Source organism: Camelus ferus, chromosome 19, assembly GCF_009834535.1.
Source record: "Camelus ferus isolate YT-003-E chromosome 19, BCGSAC_Cfer_1.0, whole genome shotgun sequence".
Classification (NCBI taxonomy): Eukaryota; Metazoa; Chordata; class Mammalia; order Artiodactyla; family Camelidae; genus Camelus; species Camelus ferus.
This window is the reverse complement of record NC_045714.1, coordinates 38,973,475-38,993,027: the sequence shown is the minus strand read 5'-3', so window position 1 is coordinate 38,993,027 and position 19,553 is coordinate 38,973,475. Positions and strand designations below refer to the sequence as shown.

Below are 19,553 nucleotides of genomic sequence, written 5' to 3'. Positions count from 1 at the left end.
AGCAATTCCTTATTTACCAATAAAGTAAGAATATAGCAAGACTTCCAGATATAAGATCAGTATAAAGGTCACATGCATTTCATAAACAATAAACAGAAAATACAGTAACAAAAAATACCACTCACATCCCTCCAAAATTAAAATACTAATCTAACAAATGTTTTAAAAATATATAAAACTTTTATGTGGAGAATATAAAATTTAAATGAAAGACACTAAAGAAGAGCTAGATAAATGGAGAGACATAATCATGTTCTTGGATAGAAAAGACTCAATAACAGGTCAATTTCCCACCAAACTGGTCTATAGCTTTAATATAATTCTTTTTTATTTTTAACTTTTTTTATTGAGTTATAGTCATTTTACCATATTGTGTCAAATTTCAATATAATTCTAATCAAAACTTGAACATGGAACTTGAAAAGCTGAGTATGAAATTTATGTGGGAAAGCAAAGAAACAGTATTAGCCAAGACATACTTAAAGAAGAATAAGGTTGGGGGAACTTGTCTTTCCAATTATCAAGATTCATTGTATAGTTCTAACAATGAAGAAAGCTGGATTTGGGATAGACTCAAGAACAGACTAGAAAGCTCAGAAATGTATCGACTCAAATATGAAACCTGATGTTTGTCAGGGCTGTACTGCATATCAACAGGATAAGGACGAACATTTTAATACGTTATTATCCAGTAAGAAAAAACTAGCAGAGCCTTACCTCACTTCATGCGGACAAATGAATTTGAAGGCATCAAGGACTTAAACGTGTAACACAACTTGAAAACCGTTACAAGTAAACAACTTGAAAACTGTTACAAGTAAAGTGTCTTTCTGACATTGGGAGAAGGATGGATTTCTTAAAATACATAAACCATAAACCAACCAAACCAAAAAAACATAAACCATAAAGGAAAAGACTGGTAAGTTTACATTAAAATTTAAAATATCCATTCATTCAAAAGATACTATAAAGAAAATGAAAAGTCAAGCTGCAAACTGGGAGAAGGTAGTTACACTACATATAATGACAAAGGTTCCAGAATCTAGATATGTAAAGATCACCTTGAGGCAATAAGAAGACAGACAATTTAATACAAAAATGAGCAAAAAAAATGAACAGGCATTTCACAGAGGACATAAACATAAATGGCTAATAAGTGAAAAGATGCTCAATGTCACTCATAACCAATGAAATGTTATAACTACTATTTCTTATCTGTAGATTGGGGGAGGGGAAAAACCTCTTACATACTAAGTATAAGCAAAGATGTAGAGCAATGGGTACTTTCACACAGTACTGAGGGAATAAACTGGTATAATCACTTTGGAGAACAATTTGGCATTTCTTATAAATCTGAACACATACATACCCTATGACCCAAGCATTTTCCAGTATATACCTTAGAGAACATGTGTAAGATCAGGAATCAAGACAAACTGCAGCATTCAAAACTCTCCAAGGAGTTCCCTTCTGGGAGTAAAAGCCAAGCCTTTAGTAATACCTCTGAGGCCCATCTCCCTGCTGCTCGCTGGCTGCCTCCCCCAGGCCCGGAACGTGTCAGGCACTTGCCCACCACTGGAGTTCTCTGATCTCTGGTTTGCTAGCACCTCTTCTCTCTCCCTTCCTTTCAGTTTCTGCTCAAGGTCACCTTACCAGGGAGGCCTTCCCTGTCCACACTGTGCGGGACAGCAACACTGCCCCCAGCCATGCAGCACTTGCCATCCTGCTCTTGCTGTGCTTTGTATTCTCTGTTGCATGTCTAACCGTCTTGCATATTATATGTTTAGTTGGTTATTTTCTGTCTCTCCCCACGAGAATGTAAGCTCCACAAGGGCAGGGACTTTGTATTGCTCTGCTACATCTCCAGAAGCTAAAACTGTGCCTAGCATATGGTGGGTACCTACTCAGCACATATTCACTGAACGAATGAAGGTCAGGATGGAGCGGGGGATGCTGCTCTCTTCCTGCTATCCCACAATGTCCTGACATGCTCGCAGTTAGATAAGATACACATGAGACACAGTAAGATTAATAACAGAGACACAAAATTGCCATTAGAGCCAACAATATGATTATTTATGCTGCAAATCCAAGAGAACTAAGAGTTACACAAAGTTGCTGGACACAAGATCAACATAGAAGTCTCAACATAGTTATGTTAAGAGTTATGCAAAAAAAAAAAAGAGTTATGCAAATACAAAATAGATTCATTTTACTATCAAAACAAAAACTAGAAAGTACCAAGGAATAAACCTAATAAAAATGCATGACCTTCATAGATATATTAATCAAACTTGAAGGATATAAAAGGGAGATCTGAATAAATGAAGAGATAAAATTTATTCATAGCTAAAAAGACAATATTTTTCAGGTATCAGTTTTTCCCAACGTAATCTATAAACCCCATTTCCAGTCAACATCCCAGCAAAATTTTTCTGAGGAACTTGATGTACTAATTCTAAATTAGTATTAGAAGAGTGAAGACGTAAGTAGACTTTTTCTTTCTGAACAGAAACAGTAAGGAAAGGGATTCACCCTATCAGATACCAAGGCATGTTAAAAAGCTATGGCAATTAAAAAGCTGTATTAACACAGAAAGAGACAGAAGAGCAGCAGAACAGAATAGCACCCAGAAACACATCCCTGCGTGTGTAGAAATCTGGTAGAGGTTATGATTGACTGATAACCATTAATCAGGAAGGCAGGGGCTTCAATTATTAGTGTTGTGACCACTGGCTCACCATATGAAAAATGAGATCCTAGAATGCACAAATATAAACTGCACATGGATTAAACACCTACATAGGAAAAAACAAAACCCCCAAACTTTTTAAAACCATGAAAAAAATCATCAGAACACAGAAGGTATTCTTAAGAAACAATGGTGCATTCAATACAGCGAAAAGATGTAATAATTATAAACATTTACACACCTAATGGCAGACCATCAAAATATATGAAGCAAGATCTGACAGAATTAAAGGGAGAAATAGACAGTTCCACAGTAATACCTGGAGGTTTCAATACCTCACTCACAATAATAGAACAACCAGACAGAAGTAAGGAAAACAGGATTTAAACAACACAATAAACCAACTACATCTAACAGACAATACAGAACATTTCACACAACAATAGAATACACATTCTTCTCGAGTATACAAGGGACCATGTGTTAGGCCATAAATTAAGTCTCAATAAGTTTGTTTAAAAGGTAGATTATTATACAAAGTATCTTCTCTGACCAGAACAGGATGAAATTAGAAATAAGTAACAAAAGGAAAACTGGAAAATTCACAAAATTGTGGAAATTAATACACTTTTAAACAACCAATAGATCAAAGAAGAAACACAAGGGAAGTCAGAAAATAGTCTGAGACAAATGAAAACAGAGACACAATATACCAAAACTAAAGGGACACAGAAAAAATGATGCTAAGGGGAAATTTACAGCTATAAACACTTACATTAAAAAACTTAGAAAGATCTCAAATCAACAACCTAACTTTGCAACCTAGAGAACTAGAAAAAGAGCAAACTAAACCCAAAGCTAGCAGAAGGAAGGAAATAATAAAGATTAGAGCAGAGATAAATAAAATAGAGGAACAACAGAGAAAGTCAAAACCAAAAGTTGGTTCTTCGAAAAGATCAACAAAACTGACAAAACTTTAGCTTGATGGATTAAGAAAAAAATAGGACTCAAACACTAAAATCAGAAATGAAAGTGGGGACATTGTTACCAATTCTACAGAAATAAAAAGGATGATAAGAGAGTACTAGAACAATTGTACACTAACAAATTAGACTACCTAGATGAAATGGAAAAATTCATAGAAACACAATAACTACCAAGACTAAATCATGAAAATAGAAAGTCTGGAAGACCTACAAATAGTAAGGAGAATGAATCAGAAATCAAAAATTTCCCAACAAAGGAAAACTCTGAACCTGGTGGCTTCACTGCTGAATTCTACTGAACATTTAAAGATGACTAACACCACTCTTTCTCAAACTTTTCTAAAAAACTGAACAAAAGGAAACACTTCCTAACTTATTTTATGACACCAGCATTACTCTGATACCAAAGCCAGAGACACTACAAGAAAGCTACAGACTATTATCCCTTATGTACATTGATGCAGAAATTCTCAACAAAATAACAGCAAACAGAATTCAGCAGCATACTAAAAGGATTATACGTATGACCAAGTGGGATTTATATCTGGGATGCAAAGATGGTTCAACATACATAGAAAACCCTGATAGAACAAATGAATTCAGCAAAGTTAGCAGGATACAAAACCAACACACAAAAATCAGTTGCATTTGTATATACTAACAAACAACCTAAAAAGGAAATTACAAAACAATTCCATTTACAGTAGCATCAAAAAGAATAAAATATTTAGGAATTAACTAACCAAGGAGGTGATCAAGGTTTGCACAATGAAAACTACAAAACACTGCTGAAAGAAATTAAAGGAGACATGACAACAGAAACACAGACCATGTTCATGAATTGGAAGACTTAATATTCAAAGCAATTTTCAGATTCAATACAATTTCTATCAAAATTCCAATCATGTTTTTTGCAGAAATAGAAAAATCCATCTTAAAATTCATATGAAATCAGAGGACCTTGAACACACAAAACAATTTTAAAAAAGAGTAAAATTGGAGACTCAAACCTCCTGATTTCAAAAGTTACTACAAAGCCACAGTAATCAAAACAGTATGGTATTAGCCTAAAGACAGACATACAGATCAATGGAATAGAATAGACAGCCCTGAAATAAACCATTGTGTACATGATTAAGTGGTTTTTGACAAGAGTATCAAGCCCATTCAATGGGGAAAGAACAATCTTTTCAACAAATGATGCAGGGAAAACTGGATATCCACATGTAAAAAAATGAAGTTAGATCCTTATGTGTATACAAAAATTAACTCAAAATGGATCATGAACCTAAATTTAAAACTTAAAACAATAAAATTCTTAGGATAAAACATAAGACAAGAGTTTTAGGACACTGGATTTGGCAATGATTTATTGGCTTTAACACCAAAGCACAGGTAACCAAAGAAAAAAATAGAAAAGTTTAAAACTTTTGTACATTAAAAGTCATCATGCACAGAGAGAAAAGGTAACCCACAGAATGGGAGAAAATATTTGAAAATCATATATCTGGATGAGGGATTAATATTCAGAATATATGGAGAACTCCTAAAACTTAAACAACAAAAAAAACAACTAACCTGATTCAAAAATGGGCAAAGGGGGGCAAGGCCAATACGGCAAAGTAGAAGGACCTTGAGCTCACCTCCTCTCACGAGCCAAAATCACAACTAACTGCTAAACAACCATCGATAAAAAAAGAATGGAACCTATCAAAAAAAAAAAATCTTCTACATCTGAAAAAGGAATCACAACAAGATGGTAGGAGGGGCAGACTCGCAATATAATCACATCCCATACCCTCTGGGGAGCGGCCCCCAAACTGGAGAATAATTATACTGCAGAGGTTCTCTCACAGGAGTGACAGTTCTGAGCCCCATGTCAGGCTCTCCAGCCCAGGGTTCCAGCATCAGGAAGGAGCCCTCATTTGGCTTTGAAGGCCAATGAGGCTTAATTGCAGGAGCTCCACAGGACTGAGGTGCACACTCCAGCGTGCACGCTTAAAGGGTGCACACAAAATCTCACGTGCAATGGGACCAAGGGCAAAAGCAGTAACTTCATGGGAGCCTGGGCCAGACCTACCTGCTGGTCTTAGAGGGTCTCCTGGGGAGGCAGAGGGGCAGCTGTGGCTCACTATGGGAAATAAACACTGGTGACAAACATGGGGGAGTATTCAACTGCATGAACCCTTCTGGAGGCTGACACCTTGCTCAGGTCATTAGCACCAAGACCTGTGGCTCCACTGCTCGGACACCTCCAGCCAAACAGTAACCAGGTGGGAACACAGCCCCACCCATCATCAGACAGGCTGCATAAAGACTTTCTGAGCCCATAGCTGCCTCAAGACACACCCCTAGACATGGCCCTGCCCACCAGAGGCCCAGGACCTGCCTATACCCACCAGTGGGCAGACATCAGAAGGAAGAAAACTACAGTCTTGCAGCCTGGGGAACCAAGCCTGCAAACACAGGCTAGACCCTGCCCTGGGGCCAGCTGATCCCTGGACCTCAGGTGACAAGAGGAGAGTGTACTACTGAGACATACAGGACATCCCCTACCGAGGGCCATTTCTCCAAGGTGAAGAAATGTAACTAACCCACAACACAATAAAAATACAAATAGAAATTTAGACAAATTAGGTGGCAGAGGAATATGTTGCAGACAAAGGAACAAGATAAAATCCTATGTAGAAGAACAATTAAGTGAAGTGGAGATAGGCAGTCAACCCAAAAAAAGAGCTCAGAGTAATGATAGTAAGATGAGCCAAGAACTCAGGAGAAGGATGGATGCACAGAGCAAGAAGTCAGAAGTTCTTAACAAGGAGTTAGAAAATATAAAGAACAATAAGTGTTGAAGAATACAATAACTGCAATGAAAAATACACTAGAATGAATCAACAGCAGAATAAATGAGGCAGAAGAATAGATAAGTGAGCTGGAAGACAGAGCAGTGGAAGTCACTTCCACAGGCCAGAACAAAGAAAAAGAATGAAAAGAAACGAGGACAGTTTAAGAGGCCTCTGACACTTGTGCGGAGCCAGCTGGTGCTTCTCTGGGAATGTGGAGAGCACCAACCGGCTCCACAACGTCCATTTATAATAAAAACTTCCAGAAAGTGGGCACAGAGGGAATATACATCAACATAATAAAGGCCATATATGACAAACCCACAGCTAATGTCACACTCAACAGTAAAAGGCTGAAAGCATTTCTTCTAAGTTCAGGAATAAGATAAGGATGCCCACTCTCGCCACTTTTATTCAATATGGTCTTGGAAGTCCTCGCCACAAAAATCAGAGAAGAAAAAGAAATCCAAACAGGAAAAGTAGTAGTAAAACTGTCATTGTTTGCAGATGACAAGATATTATATATAGAAAATCCTAAAGATGCTACTACTAGAAAAGTACTATATCTCATCAATGAATTCAGTGAAGTTGAAGGATACAACACTAAAACACAGAAATCTGTTGCATTTCTATTCACTAAAAATGAAATATCAGAAAGAAAGTGAGGAAAGAATCCCATTTATCATCACATCAAAAAGAACAAAATACCTAGGAATAAATGTACCTAAGGAGGCAAAAGACCTATACTCCAAAAACTGTAAGATGCTGATGAAAGAAATTGAAGACGACACAAAAAGTTGGAAAGACATACCGTGTTCTTGGACTGGAAGAATCGATATTGTTAAGATGGACAAGCAACACAAGGCAGTCTGCAGATTCAGTGCAATCCATATCAAATTACCAATGGCACTTTTCACAGAACTAGAACAAAAATTTTTAAATTTGTGTAGAAACAGAAAAGACCATGAATAGCCAAAAAAAAACTTGAGAATGAACAATTATCCCATTTTTATGAGTCAAAAATCATAAAGAAAAAGTATAATGGTGGTTTCCAGGGGCTGAGGGGAGGGAAGAATAGGGAGTTCTAGTGTAATGGGTAATGAGTGCCAGTTTTACAAGATGGAAAGTGTTATGGGGATGGATGGTGATGATGGCTGCAAAACAATGTGAATGTATTTAGTACCACTGAACTATACACTTAAAAATGGTTAAGACAGTAAATATTAATTGTATTTTACCACAACAAAAATCAAAGATGCAAAAGATTAATAGATACAAACTTAAAATTAAAAATAAGAGTGATAAAAAGACCACTAAGAGAGAAGCAACAGTATGGAAGACACTGTTGGTCACATATATATAAAGTAGAACATGTATGTATGACATAGTATAAGTATCCACATATATAAAGAACACAAATCAATTTTAAAAACACTGATAATACAATAGAAAGTAAACTGAATATGTGCGTAACTCACAGGAGAAAAAGTTCAAAGAGCCAATAAACAAAAACATGCACAGTTTCATTAATAACTAAGTAAATACAAAATAAATCAACTGGATATAATTTTCCACTTACTAATCAATTTAAAGTTTGACAGGATCAAGTGTCAGTGAGCATATTAGAGAAATGGAAATTCCAAACACTGCTGGTGTAAGGATAAATTGGTACAACCTTTTTGGAGAGCAGTCAGGCAGAACTGATTAAAATATAAAATATGTGTTTCCATCCAGCAATTCTGTCCAAGGTAAGTATCCCATAGAGATTCTCTTACATGTGATGCCCAGAAAGATGGGTGCCAAGATACTAAAAAAAACCCTGAAAACACCTAAATGCCTACCATCAGGAAAGTGGACAAAGAAAATGCAGTACTGTATGCATATAACTGAACACGTTACAGAATTTAACAAAAATGAATTAGATCTCTTTATATCAGACTAGACAGAACCTCAAAACAGTGTCCAATAATGAAAGCACTCTCACCGCTGCACGTTAGCAGATCACACTGGTTCTGTGTTGCGGCAGGCTGTACTTTCCAAAGATGACCCCAGCAATATCTCCCTGTCTTTCATGTTCTTCTAGAGCCTTGACGCTCCCCTATTAAGAGGTGGGGTGTTGTGGGGAGGGTATAGCTCAATCGGTAGAGTGCGTGCTTAGCATGCATGAGGTCCTAGGTTCAGTCCCCAGTACCTCCTCTAAAAATAAACAAATAAGCCTAATTACCACCCCACCAAGAGGTGGGGTGTCAATTCTCTCCTCCTTGAATCTGGATGGGCTTGTGATTAGGTCCTTGCCAACAGCTTCATGTTTCTAATCTCATGTACTACACAGCCCTACGGGGGTTGGATTGGGGTTGGACTGGTCCTCCCAATTCACAGGTGAGAAAGTGGAAGCCCGGAGAAATGATGTGACTTGCCCAAGGTCTCCCACAGTTTCCTTCTTCGCTACAGCTGGGGAAATGGGATAGCAGGCCCCCTCCCTCAGGCTGCTAGCCCTGTGATTACCCCTGTTCACCTCTGATCTCCCAGCACTGAGGCTAAAGGCTTGGCCCCTTCAGCTCCCTCCCTGGCCTGTATTTATCCAGAAGTTAGGGCGATGGCAATGGCAGCTGCAGCAGGCTCAGATGCTGCTATCCCCCCACCACCACTCAGGACAAGCACCCCACATACACCCCAACTATAGGCTGAGGGGTGGGGAGGGTCACTATCCCCACTGAACAGACGGGGAGAAGTAGGTTCAGATGTGCCCAAGGTCACACAGGTGTTGAGCAGTAAAGCACTTCACCCCCATATGTTTTTTCTTCTTCAAGACTGGATTTTAATAGCTCTGACCTCAAGATGATGGGAGTAAACAAGATGATGAATGCCAGGTGCTGGCTCATGGTAAGCCATCTAGTGTTCAAGGCTCCCTGATTCTCCACTCACTCTGGAATGGTTCTGATCAACCCCCAGGCCACAGGAGTTTCCATAGACTATGTTTGAGCCTTCACTTCATCCGCACTTCCTTCAATGGCAAGGACATTGGCACAACCTCTACAATCTTGCTTCTCCAAAAGCCCCTCCTTATCCAACCAAGCAAGCCTGCCTCTGCCTTCCACTTTTGAGTTAATGACCTCTCCATCCACCTGTGGCTCAAATCAAGAAAGTTGGAGCTATCTGCCTGACGCCAACCCTGTGTCCCTTTAGCTGATCCATTCAGAATATTCAGAAACATTTCTTTTGTTTATCCATTCCTTCCTCCTCCACTCCACCACCCCAGTCTCCCTATGTCCAGTTCTTTTTCAACACTGCAGTGAAGGTGATCCTTGTAAAAAGAAAATCTGACCATCTCACTGTGGCTTCAGATCCCCCAACCACTCTTCCCTGCCTACAGGGTAATGACCCAATACCCTGATCTGATGTTTGAGGCCCTTCACAGTCAGATTCCTGCCCTTTTGACCCACCACCCCCCTCCCCTTCCCACTCCTTTCTTTTCCATTGTGGTTCCCGGAGCTTGCCATGCGCTTCCTGCTTCTGGGCCTTTGCACATGCTGCTCCCTTCATCTGGAAGGCCTGTCCTCTCCCCCTGCCTTTAGACATCCTCCAAGGTTCTGCATGGTATGCAGGTATCATTGTCTCCTTGAGGCACCTCCTTGGTGAATCTCTTCCACAGATCTAAGAAGAGTGACCTTAAAACTTGTGGCCATAAGTCAGACAGGGCCTTGATGGATATACACAATTTGAAAAGAAAGCATGGTGGTGTCAACGAAGAGCTGTGTCCTAACAGATAGGATGTGTCATTTGCAATAGACAAAAGATGGAAGCAACCCAAGCATCCAATGACAGATGAATGGATAAGCAAAATGTGGTCTCTCCATACAACAGAATATCATTCAGCCTTAAAAAAGAAAGGACATGCTGACACATGCTATAATGTGAATGAATCTCGAGGACTTTATGCTAAGTGAAATAAGCCAGTCACAAAAGGACAAAAACTGTATGATTCCACTTATGTGAAGTACCTAGAGTAGTCGAATTCATAGAGACAGAAAGCAGAATGGTGGTTGCCAGGGGGTGAGGGAAGGGGAATGGAGAGTTATGTTTAATAGCTACAGAGTGTCAGTTGGGGGAGATGAAAAAGTTCTGGAGATGGATGGTGGTATAACACAAAATTCATTCAAGACAGGCTGCCACCTACGTGGTTTTACTGATTTCCCTGAGCAGTCAGAATATTTATCTTGGATCTAAGGGACAGAGCAATGCGGTAACATCTGTCTTTAAGTTATAGTCACTGATAGGGCTGTGAAAAGGGCTCCTTCCAGAGGTCAGGTTCAACAGCAGTGGTTGGAGTCAGCAGGGGCTGGTTATTAAGAAATGTCATCATGCAGAAAGCGCATCCCCATCCCCAACACAGTAATGCATGACAATCTCCTTAGCAGATAAGCATCTTCTCAATCAAGAATTAGAATTGAGTATAGAACAGAAAAGTTTAACCTGCTGTACCAACATTTTGGCATTCAGGTATCCATGCACCCCACCCTAGGCTTGTCCTCATCTGTGTCATCCAGTATGACAGCCCCTGGCCACATGTGGAGAGCGAGCACCTGAAATGTGGTTTCTCTGGATTAAGGTGAACAATAAAGTAAAACATGCACTGGATTTTAAATACTTAGTATGAAAAGGAATGTAACATCTCAGTAATTTTCTACATTGCATACATGCTGAAACATTACTATTTTGGACATATGGAGAAAGATAACTTATTAAAATTAATTTCATCTATTTTTTCTTTTTAAATGCAGCTCCTAAAGCACATGGCTCACATTATATTTTCACTAAACAGCCACTAAACAGACCAAGGCTACTAGTGCAGACAGTGTGGACTTAATGACAGTCTGCAAGCTCCCTTCCATTGCCCTGCAACTGGGATGCCAGCAACCAGACACATGCCCCCCTAGAGAAACTAGAGGGTTCTTTTCTGAAGAAGATTCTGGAGTGTTCTAGAAAAAAGACTGACATTTCAAGATTTTTAAAAAAGGCCAGTTTATCAATCACCTAGACCAGGATGCCCTTAAACTTAGATGGGCAACAAACCACCTTAGTTTAATGCCAGCAGCACCTATCACATTGTCACCAATAGATATAATTACAGTTGTCACAGTTATCTTGAAATAATGTTTGCTGTCATCATTACTTTAAAATTATAGTCATCAAACTAACTGTTAGATCGTATTATTGAATGCTCTAACAAAGAAGTACATATTTTACCATATCACAAATTTATTTACTATTTTAGTAACTGTATATTAATGTAGTTGGTTTCCTTTGTTATCTTAATTTTTACTGTGTGTTATTTAAAACCAATATTCTCAGAAGGTATCTATAAGCCTACCTTTCAACAGGCCCTGCTCACACAGAACTGCCAGTTAGCCTCTCAGTGCCTCAATCGTCTTCTGTCCTAATTTTAATTTTTATTAAATTAATATATATTTGTAATTTTAAAAATAAGTAGAAGCAAAGCAATAAAGGAAAAATAAACCAGACTTTATCAAAATTAAAAACTTTTGTGCATCAAAGGTCACTATCAAGAAAGTAAAAAGACAACCTACAGAATGGGAGAAGATATTTACAAATCATATCTGACAAGGGCCTATTATCTAAAATATATAAAGGACTCAAACTCAGCAACAAAAACACAAACAACTCAATTAAATAGATTGAACAGATATTTCTCCAAAGAAGATACACAAATGACCAATAAGAACATGCAAGGATGCTCAACATTAGTAATTAGGGAAATGCAAATCAAAATGACAATAAACTACCACTTACACCTACTAGGATGGTTATTAATTTTTAAAATGATGGAAAATATCAGGTATTAGCAAAGATTTAGAGAAACTGGAACCTTTATGCATTGCTGGTGGGAATGTAAATAGTGCAGCTGCTGTGGAAAAGAGTTTGGTCATTCCTTAAAAAGCTAGACACAAAGTTACCATAAGACCCAGCAATTCAACCCCTAGGTATATACCCAAAAGAACTGTATACAGGACTGAAACAGATTCTTGTATCCAGTGTTCACTGTAGCATTATTCACAGTAGCTGAAAGGTGGAAATAACCCAAGTGTCCGTCAACAGATGAATGGACAAAAAAATGTGGTATCTACATACATGGAATATTATTCAGCCAAAGAAAGGAATGAAGTTCTGATATGCTACAACATGGATGAATCTTGAAAACATGCCAAACACAAAAGGACAAAAGGACTGTATCATCCCACTCACACGAAATATCTAGAAAAGGCAAATTCATGGGGACAGACAGTAGACAAAAGGTTACCAGGGACTGGATGGAGAGGGGAAGGAGGAATTATAACTTAATGGGTACAGAATCTCTATTTGGGTGATGAAAAAGTTTTGGAAATAGATACTGGTGATGCACAACAATGTGAATATAAGTAATGCCACTGCATTATATACCTAAAAGTGGTTAAAATGGCAAATTTTATTATATATCCTTTACCACAATAAAAATATTTCAAAAATTAGCCATAGAATTACCATATGATCCAGCAATTCCACTCCTATGTGTACTCAAAAGACCTGAACATAGGTATTCAAACAAGATCTTATGCATGAATGTTCATAGTATCATTATTCATAATAGCTTTTATCTTGCTGTTATGAGTTTTATCCTGTTATTGAAGAGTTTTTATCCCGATGCTTAAATAATTATTTCTTCATCTTTGATGTTATTACGATATATTACCAATCTAACAGTATACTACCATGACTTTTACTATTTTTACTGTTTTATCTAGTTTGCTTTTGCTAAAACTTAATTCTCTAAAATTAAGTTTTATTTTAAATCAAATCATAAAATTAAAACACAGTAAGTGGAACAACTAGGCTTACAACAAAACCAGCAATCTTCTGCTGCATCTCTTCCTACTCATGAGTTAGTGCCTCACTTTTAATAGGAATAAACAATCAAAGATCACTGGATATTTTTGGAAAGATGCCAATCCAAAAAGTCAAATAGAAAATAAAGCTAAAGGAAACAGAGACAACATAGTGACACATGAAAAGTAAGTATGTACATAGGTAAAAATAAGAATGTATGTAAGTCTCAGAAAGGTAGGACACTCAATCCATAAAAACAAGGACAAGATATTATGCAAAAGGACCAGAGTAAGAATGAGCTCTGATTCAGATGGCCACAGTAAACATGATGGACAGAGTCTGGAGATAAAGTCAAGAAAACCTCCCAATCTCAACAGATTTATCCAAAAAAGATATACAAACAGCACATGCAAAGATGCTAGACTTTATTAGCCACCACGAAAATGCAAATGAAAACCACAATGAGATACTACTACACCCACTACAATGGTTATAATGAAAAAGGGAGATAATTACAAGAGCTGGTGCGGGTATGGAGAAATTACAACCCTCATGTACTGCTGGTGGGCATGTTAAGTGGTACAGCCACTAAGGAAAACAGTCTGGCAGGTTCTTCAAAAAGTTAGACACAGAATTACCATGTGACCCAGCAATTCCACTCCTCATTATATACCAAAAGGAATGAACACAGAGCCACACAAAAACTTGCACACAAATGTGCACAGCAGCATTATTCACACTAGCGAAAAACTGGAAACAACTCAAATGTCCATCAACAGATGAAAGTATAAATAAAACGTAGTATATCCATAAAATGGGATACTATTCACTGATAAGGAATGAAGTACTGATATTTGCTACAACGTGGATGAACCTTAAAAACATGCAGCAAAAGGCGGCAGACACAAAAGAACTATACATTGTATGCTCCATTTACATCAATGTCCAGAATAGGCAAATCCACAGAGACAGAATTAGTGGTTGCTAAGAGCTGGTGGGGAGGAGGGACTGAGGAGTGACTGCTTACAGCCACGGGTTCTTTCTGGATTGGTAGAAATGTTCTGGGTTTAGAGTACAGTTATGGCTGCACAACATGATGAGTGTAGTAACTGAACTATACACCTAAAAAGGGTAAATTTTATGGCATGTGAACTATATCACAATAAAGTTGTTATAGTGTGGGGGAAAAAAAAAGACAAGAAAAAGAAAGCCTTCCAGAAAGACAACAAAAATATAAAAGGAAGAAAAGATCAGAGACTGAGGATCACTGCAGCAGATCTGGTATCTGAGTGACAGGAACCTCAGGGAGAGAAAACAGAACAAACAGAAGTAAGGAAATCATTTTTAAAGATTAATGCAAGACTATTTCTCAGAAACAAAAGACCCAAATCTCCACACAGAAGTGGCCTATTAACTACTGGCACAAAGACTCATTCCACGGGCACATCGTTGAGAAATTTCTTAAGAGAGATAAAGTGAAGATCCTAACAGCTTCCAGGGATAAAATAACACAAAGAACCGAGAGGTGGAACGACATCAAACTTTTCAGCACAAGTAATGGAAGCTGAACACAATACAGCCTCTAAGATTCTGAGGGAAAATTACTTCCAAATTTAATATTTATATATAAGCTATATATACATTTATATATAAAAATAATCTGTATTTATTATTACCAACTTTACACCCAGCCAAACTGTGTGGGGTCTGAATAAAGATATGCAGTTTCCAAAAATTTATCTCCAGTTGAAGGTGTGTTCCAGTAAAGTGAGGGACTAAAACCAAGACAGCAGAAGACCATGTGGTCCATAAAGCAGAGTGTCCACCACAGGAAAGTAGCCAAGGGCAGTCCCAGGTGACAAAAAGGGAAGTCTCTGGACAGCAGCTAGGCAGTGGGCCCTCTGATCTGGCAACTTGGCCAGATCAGAGAAGAGGACAGAGGCACCAGGAAAAATATGAGATCATGAGATTCTCTGATATGTTCGCACACTTGCCTGATTGGTGGATCTGATGTAGCATGTGAAAAAAATTACAAATAAGAGCTTAGAAAATAAAGGTATAAAAAAGATAAGGCAACCGTTCATTCTAGGAAAAACAAAATGTGTAAGAAAATGAATACGACTAGGCTCTCCAGTGAACAATATTTACATGCTCATAGTAAACAGAAATATAGGTTGTTATTTAACCCCAAACAGATGTAATATATGGAGGGTGGGGCACAGGAAGTGGAGGCGAACGGAGCTAAATCCTAAACTATTATAGCAGGAAAGCAATACATAATGATTAATTTAAGAAAAAAAGTAAAAGGTAATCACATTAAAAAAAAAAAAAAAGAAACATGAAGGTAAACAGCAGAATATACAGCTGGTAAGAGCTGAAAGCGGGGAAGGCTGAGGTAGAGCAGAGGGCTGGATGGTTCCTGTCAGAAGCTATTCCGTGCTCTCTCCAACCTTTGCCTCTGCTGTGATTTTGTGAATACTATTATTGTAAGCAGTTAGGAGGTGTACACCTCACATGCATGTTCGCTGCATGCCAGTGGGTATGACATCAAAGCTGGGAACTGGTCTAGAGGGCAGTGAAAACAGTGGCTCTGAATCATCAAGGGGTGCTTTCCTCAGGCTCCACCCCACTAGGTGTTGGTGGGATGCTGGCTCCATCCCATCTGGACCTGTCCTTCCTGCAAGTCCTGTGGACGAGGAGCAAGCTGGGGGCTAGAGCCCTGGCTGAACCAGGACAGTGCAGGGTGTGGCTCCTGGGGCCAGGGCCGGGAGCTTCCCAAAGGCCCGCCTCCAAACCACCCTCTCCTGCATCAACCATCTGTGAATTTAGGCTCCCTACATATTTCTAGCTCTTTCCTGAATTAATTTCTTGGAGGAATTTTTGGAAATAGGCCTGGTATAGGCAGAAACCTAAGTGAACCTTCTGTTCACTCATTCTTAGTTCCTCACACCCTGCTGAGGCCCACAGTTAGACCCATGGTGCTTGGCATATAGTAGGTGCTCAATAAGGAGCCACTGAAGGCATGATTATGGTGCCTACTTTCTGCGTCCGGCACTTTGTTGGGCTCTGTATGTGCACCGCCATGTTCAATCCTCACAACATGCTTATGCAGTTTGAGGATAGGATTATCTACACATTACAGGTAAGGAAATTGAGGCTTAGAGTAACTTGACCAAGGGCACTTCACCAGTAATAGAAGAGCCAGGATTCAAACCTGAGGGTGGCTGACCTTGTGGCCTGTACAATTATGCTGCCATGTCCTTTTTAGAAAAAGGTTTGGTTAGGTGTGTGGAAGGATGGGAGAAAGGAAAGAATGAAAGTAAGAGGCGGGTTCATGACTGACCCAAGAAGAGAACCTAAGAGACCAACCGCACCTTGGAGGCTTGAGGCTGGCCCGCCAGAAGCTGGAGAACTCACGGGGCAACCCCCCCACCGCCCAGGGGGCCATCCTCGCAGCACCTACCTTCTTCAGAGAGGTTGTTCTCTTTGGTCTCCTTGTCCATCTGGCAGCACCAGCCTTCCAGCCGCTCTGTTTCCGCTTGAAGTAGCTTCAAGAACCAGTAGCCGTCTCGGCGGCAGGCCCCTGGCTGTGCTGGCTCTGCCGGGGAGCTGGAGGAGGTCTCCAGCCAGGGGTCGGGTGGGGGCAGCGAGGATGCCTCCAAGGCAGGGTCGTTGTTGTCTCCATAGGAGAGGTTGCGCTTGATCTGGGCCATCTTGGGGGCCTGCCGGGGGCCGGCATCGATGCTGATGGAGTTGGGGTGTGGGGTACAGTCCGGGAGGCTCCTCTCAGATGACTTACAGCTCGAGTCGTTAGCATCCTGGGTATCTGAGTCGGTGTCCCGTCGGGAGGACATGCTGTGAGAGGGGGCGCTGCTTCTGTGGGTCAGGGGGTGGAGTGGGGTGAGGTAGGGACAGGAAGGGGTGAGTCACCAAGAGGGCCAGAGACCAGAGGCCATCCCGACCCGGACACAAGGGAGACAGAGAAACGGATGCATCGTCTGCTCACCATGCGCCTGAAGCGGGTCCCACAGCCCCCGTCTCATTCTCTGCTCAGCCCCTGCCCCAGCCCACCCACGCCCACACGCACACACGCACACATGGACAAGGTCATAAGGTTGCCTGTTTACTGCAGTGGGGCCAGGAAGACCACCAACATCAGGGTGCCGGGCCACGTCTCAGCCCAGCCTTGGCCCCCTGTGAGCTGATTTCATCTCACAGAGCAAGAGCTCATCTGCCCGCCCACCCGCCTGCCCAGCCTCCCATGCCTGGGCCACCGCCCGCACCCCAAACCCAGCTTGGTTATTAGAAATCCAGCAAGGAGAAGTGGGTTAGGGAGAGCAAGAGGAGAAGGCGCAGGAGAGGTGAGAGCAGAGGGAGGGAGAGGAGAGGGGAGAGGCAGCCACCACCTCTGTGCGACTTACCGCCAGTCGTCCTCTACCTGAACCCCGATGGACTGGAATTTGGTAGCGGGACTGGGCTCCTCTTTTGGCACTGGCTGAATGCAGTCAACCTTATTGAAGGACAACGACAGCAACGGCACGGAGACAAAGACAAAAATAAAAAACAAACACCACACTTGCTGCTGAAATTCACATTAGTGGGACGACGCAAACGGACGTGTGGACAGACGGACACGAGGCATGCGGACACTGCACGTGGGCCCGAGGCCGGACCAGGATAAGCCGGGCACTGCTCATTCGCGCGGAGGCGGGCGGGCAGGTGGGTGGGAGGTGGGAGGGGTGGAGATGACTGGCTTTCCCTACTCTGAGGAGGGTGCCATCACATCGATCGCTTTGGGTCCGTTGTCCTCCGAGAGGTGGGAACCGTTCCTTCTAGTCCTCTCCTTTACACGCATCAGAGAGAGAAAAAAGGACAACGAAAGAGAAAGAAAACACACACACACAAAGCCACAGCCGTTATCTGGTGTAGTGGAAGTGGGGCTGTCTTGAGGCAAAGGTCACTCCCCCAACCCTGCAGCTGAAGGGCAGGCCGGGGTGCCTGCACTAGGGGCAAGCCTCAGACAGCAGTTCTGGATTTGAAAGCTGCCACCAAGGCAATAGCTGGCCAAGTCCCTGGGCGCTGTGGGGTGCCATCCCTGGGCCTTGTCACACTTGGCTGAAGCTACTTTCAGCACTGGGTGGGCCTGAGGAGCGGTAGAAAAGACCAGGGCCAGGGCCAAGTGCAAAGCTAGCACTCTTTCTTTATATTTCAGTGATGCCCTGGGCCGACCTTTCTTTTCTGGGACAGAGGTATGTGGCCATGGAGCAGCCAGGCCAGCCCCTCCACCATCCTTCACAAATGAGGAAGAACCCACACTTGACCCAGGGCTTGAGGCACCAAGGGGTGGGACGAGGGTTGGTGGAACATCCTTGGGAACTGAAGACTCTCCAGTCTCTTGGCTTCACAGGGGCCAGGAGGCTTTCTGGGACAGAGGGCTGAGCGCCAGGCTCCTCCTCGCCATGGGGATGTAGCCGCATTTCCCCCTTAGTAAGAGCCAGCTCAGGGGATGTGGCATTGCTGGATCTCTAGAAGCTGCTTGGAGAGCGTGGAGTAGGGGTGGAGTGAACTCAGGGAGGGGAAGCCCCATGGGCCCAAAACTGGAGTCCTCATTCCGGTGTGAACTTCTGAGTAACAGGAATCAGGGTGAGCCTAACTCTCTCTCAGGTCTTCTGGAAAGATAAGAGCATCTGGTTTGGCCAAAGAGAGGGTGGGGCTGTCCAAAGACCCCAAGACTAGGCTACTTTCTATATTCCTCAGAATGCCTCCTGAGCACTGTACAGGGCAGGGGCTGGACCCCTTATGAAAGAGCCTAGAAAACAGGAGAGATCCCTGGCCAACTTTTTTCTTGTGTATATGGGGAAACTGAAGCCTGGAGCAGCCTCTTGGGTGACATTTAGGCAAGTGAGAGAAAATGGCCTGTGAGCCTTCTCTGGTCCATTTAGTCCCCTTTAAGTTCCACCTTCCTTCTGCAATTCTGGTGCTTTGTCATCTACTTGGCCACGTCCAACTGCTCAGGGGTGGCTGTGGAAATGGAGATCCATCCAACCTAAGCTGCAATGCACACCACCCTGATGTCCTTGATTGCCCCCTGGGTTTGGGGGGCTCTGCCTCCCGCAGGCTCTAAGTCCACTGCAGCTGCCCTCCTCCCCT

The 19,553-nt window shown here is 41.5% G+C and overlaps 1 protein-coding gene across 6 annotated transcripts in view; it reads right to left on the bottom strand.

Moving 5' to 3' along the window:
• Nucleotides 1-19,553, bottom strand: part of DLGAP4 (DLG associated protein 4) — a 176,064-nt gene that overhangs the window by 7,899 nt on the left and 148,612 nt on the right. For all 6 annotated transcript variants that reach the window (XM_032462246.1, XM_032462243.1, XM_032462244.1 and 3 more), the window contains 2 exons: nucleotides 17,825-17,913; nucleotides 16,867-17,279 (listed from right to left, as the gene is read on the bottom strand). In XM_032462246.1, the coding sequence (XP_032318137.1) occupies nucleotides 16,867-17,279; nucleotides 17,825-17,913 (502 nt within the window). The remainder of the gene's footprint in view (nucleotides 1-16,866; nucleotides 17,280-17,824; nucleotides 17,914-19,553) is intronic.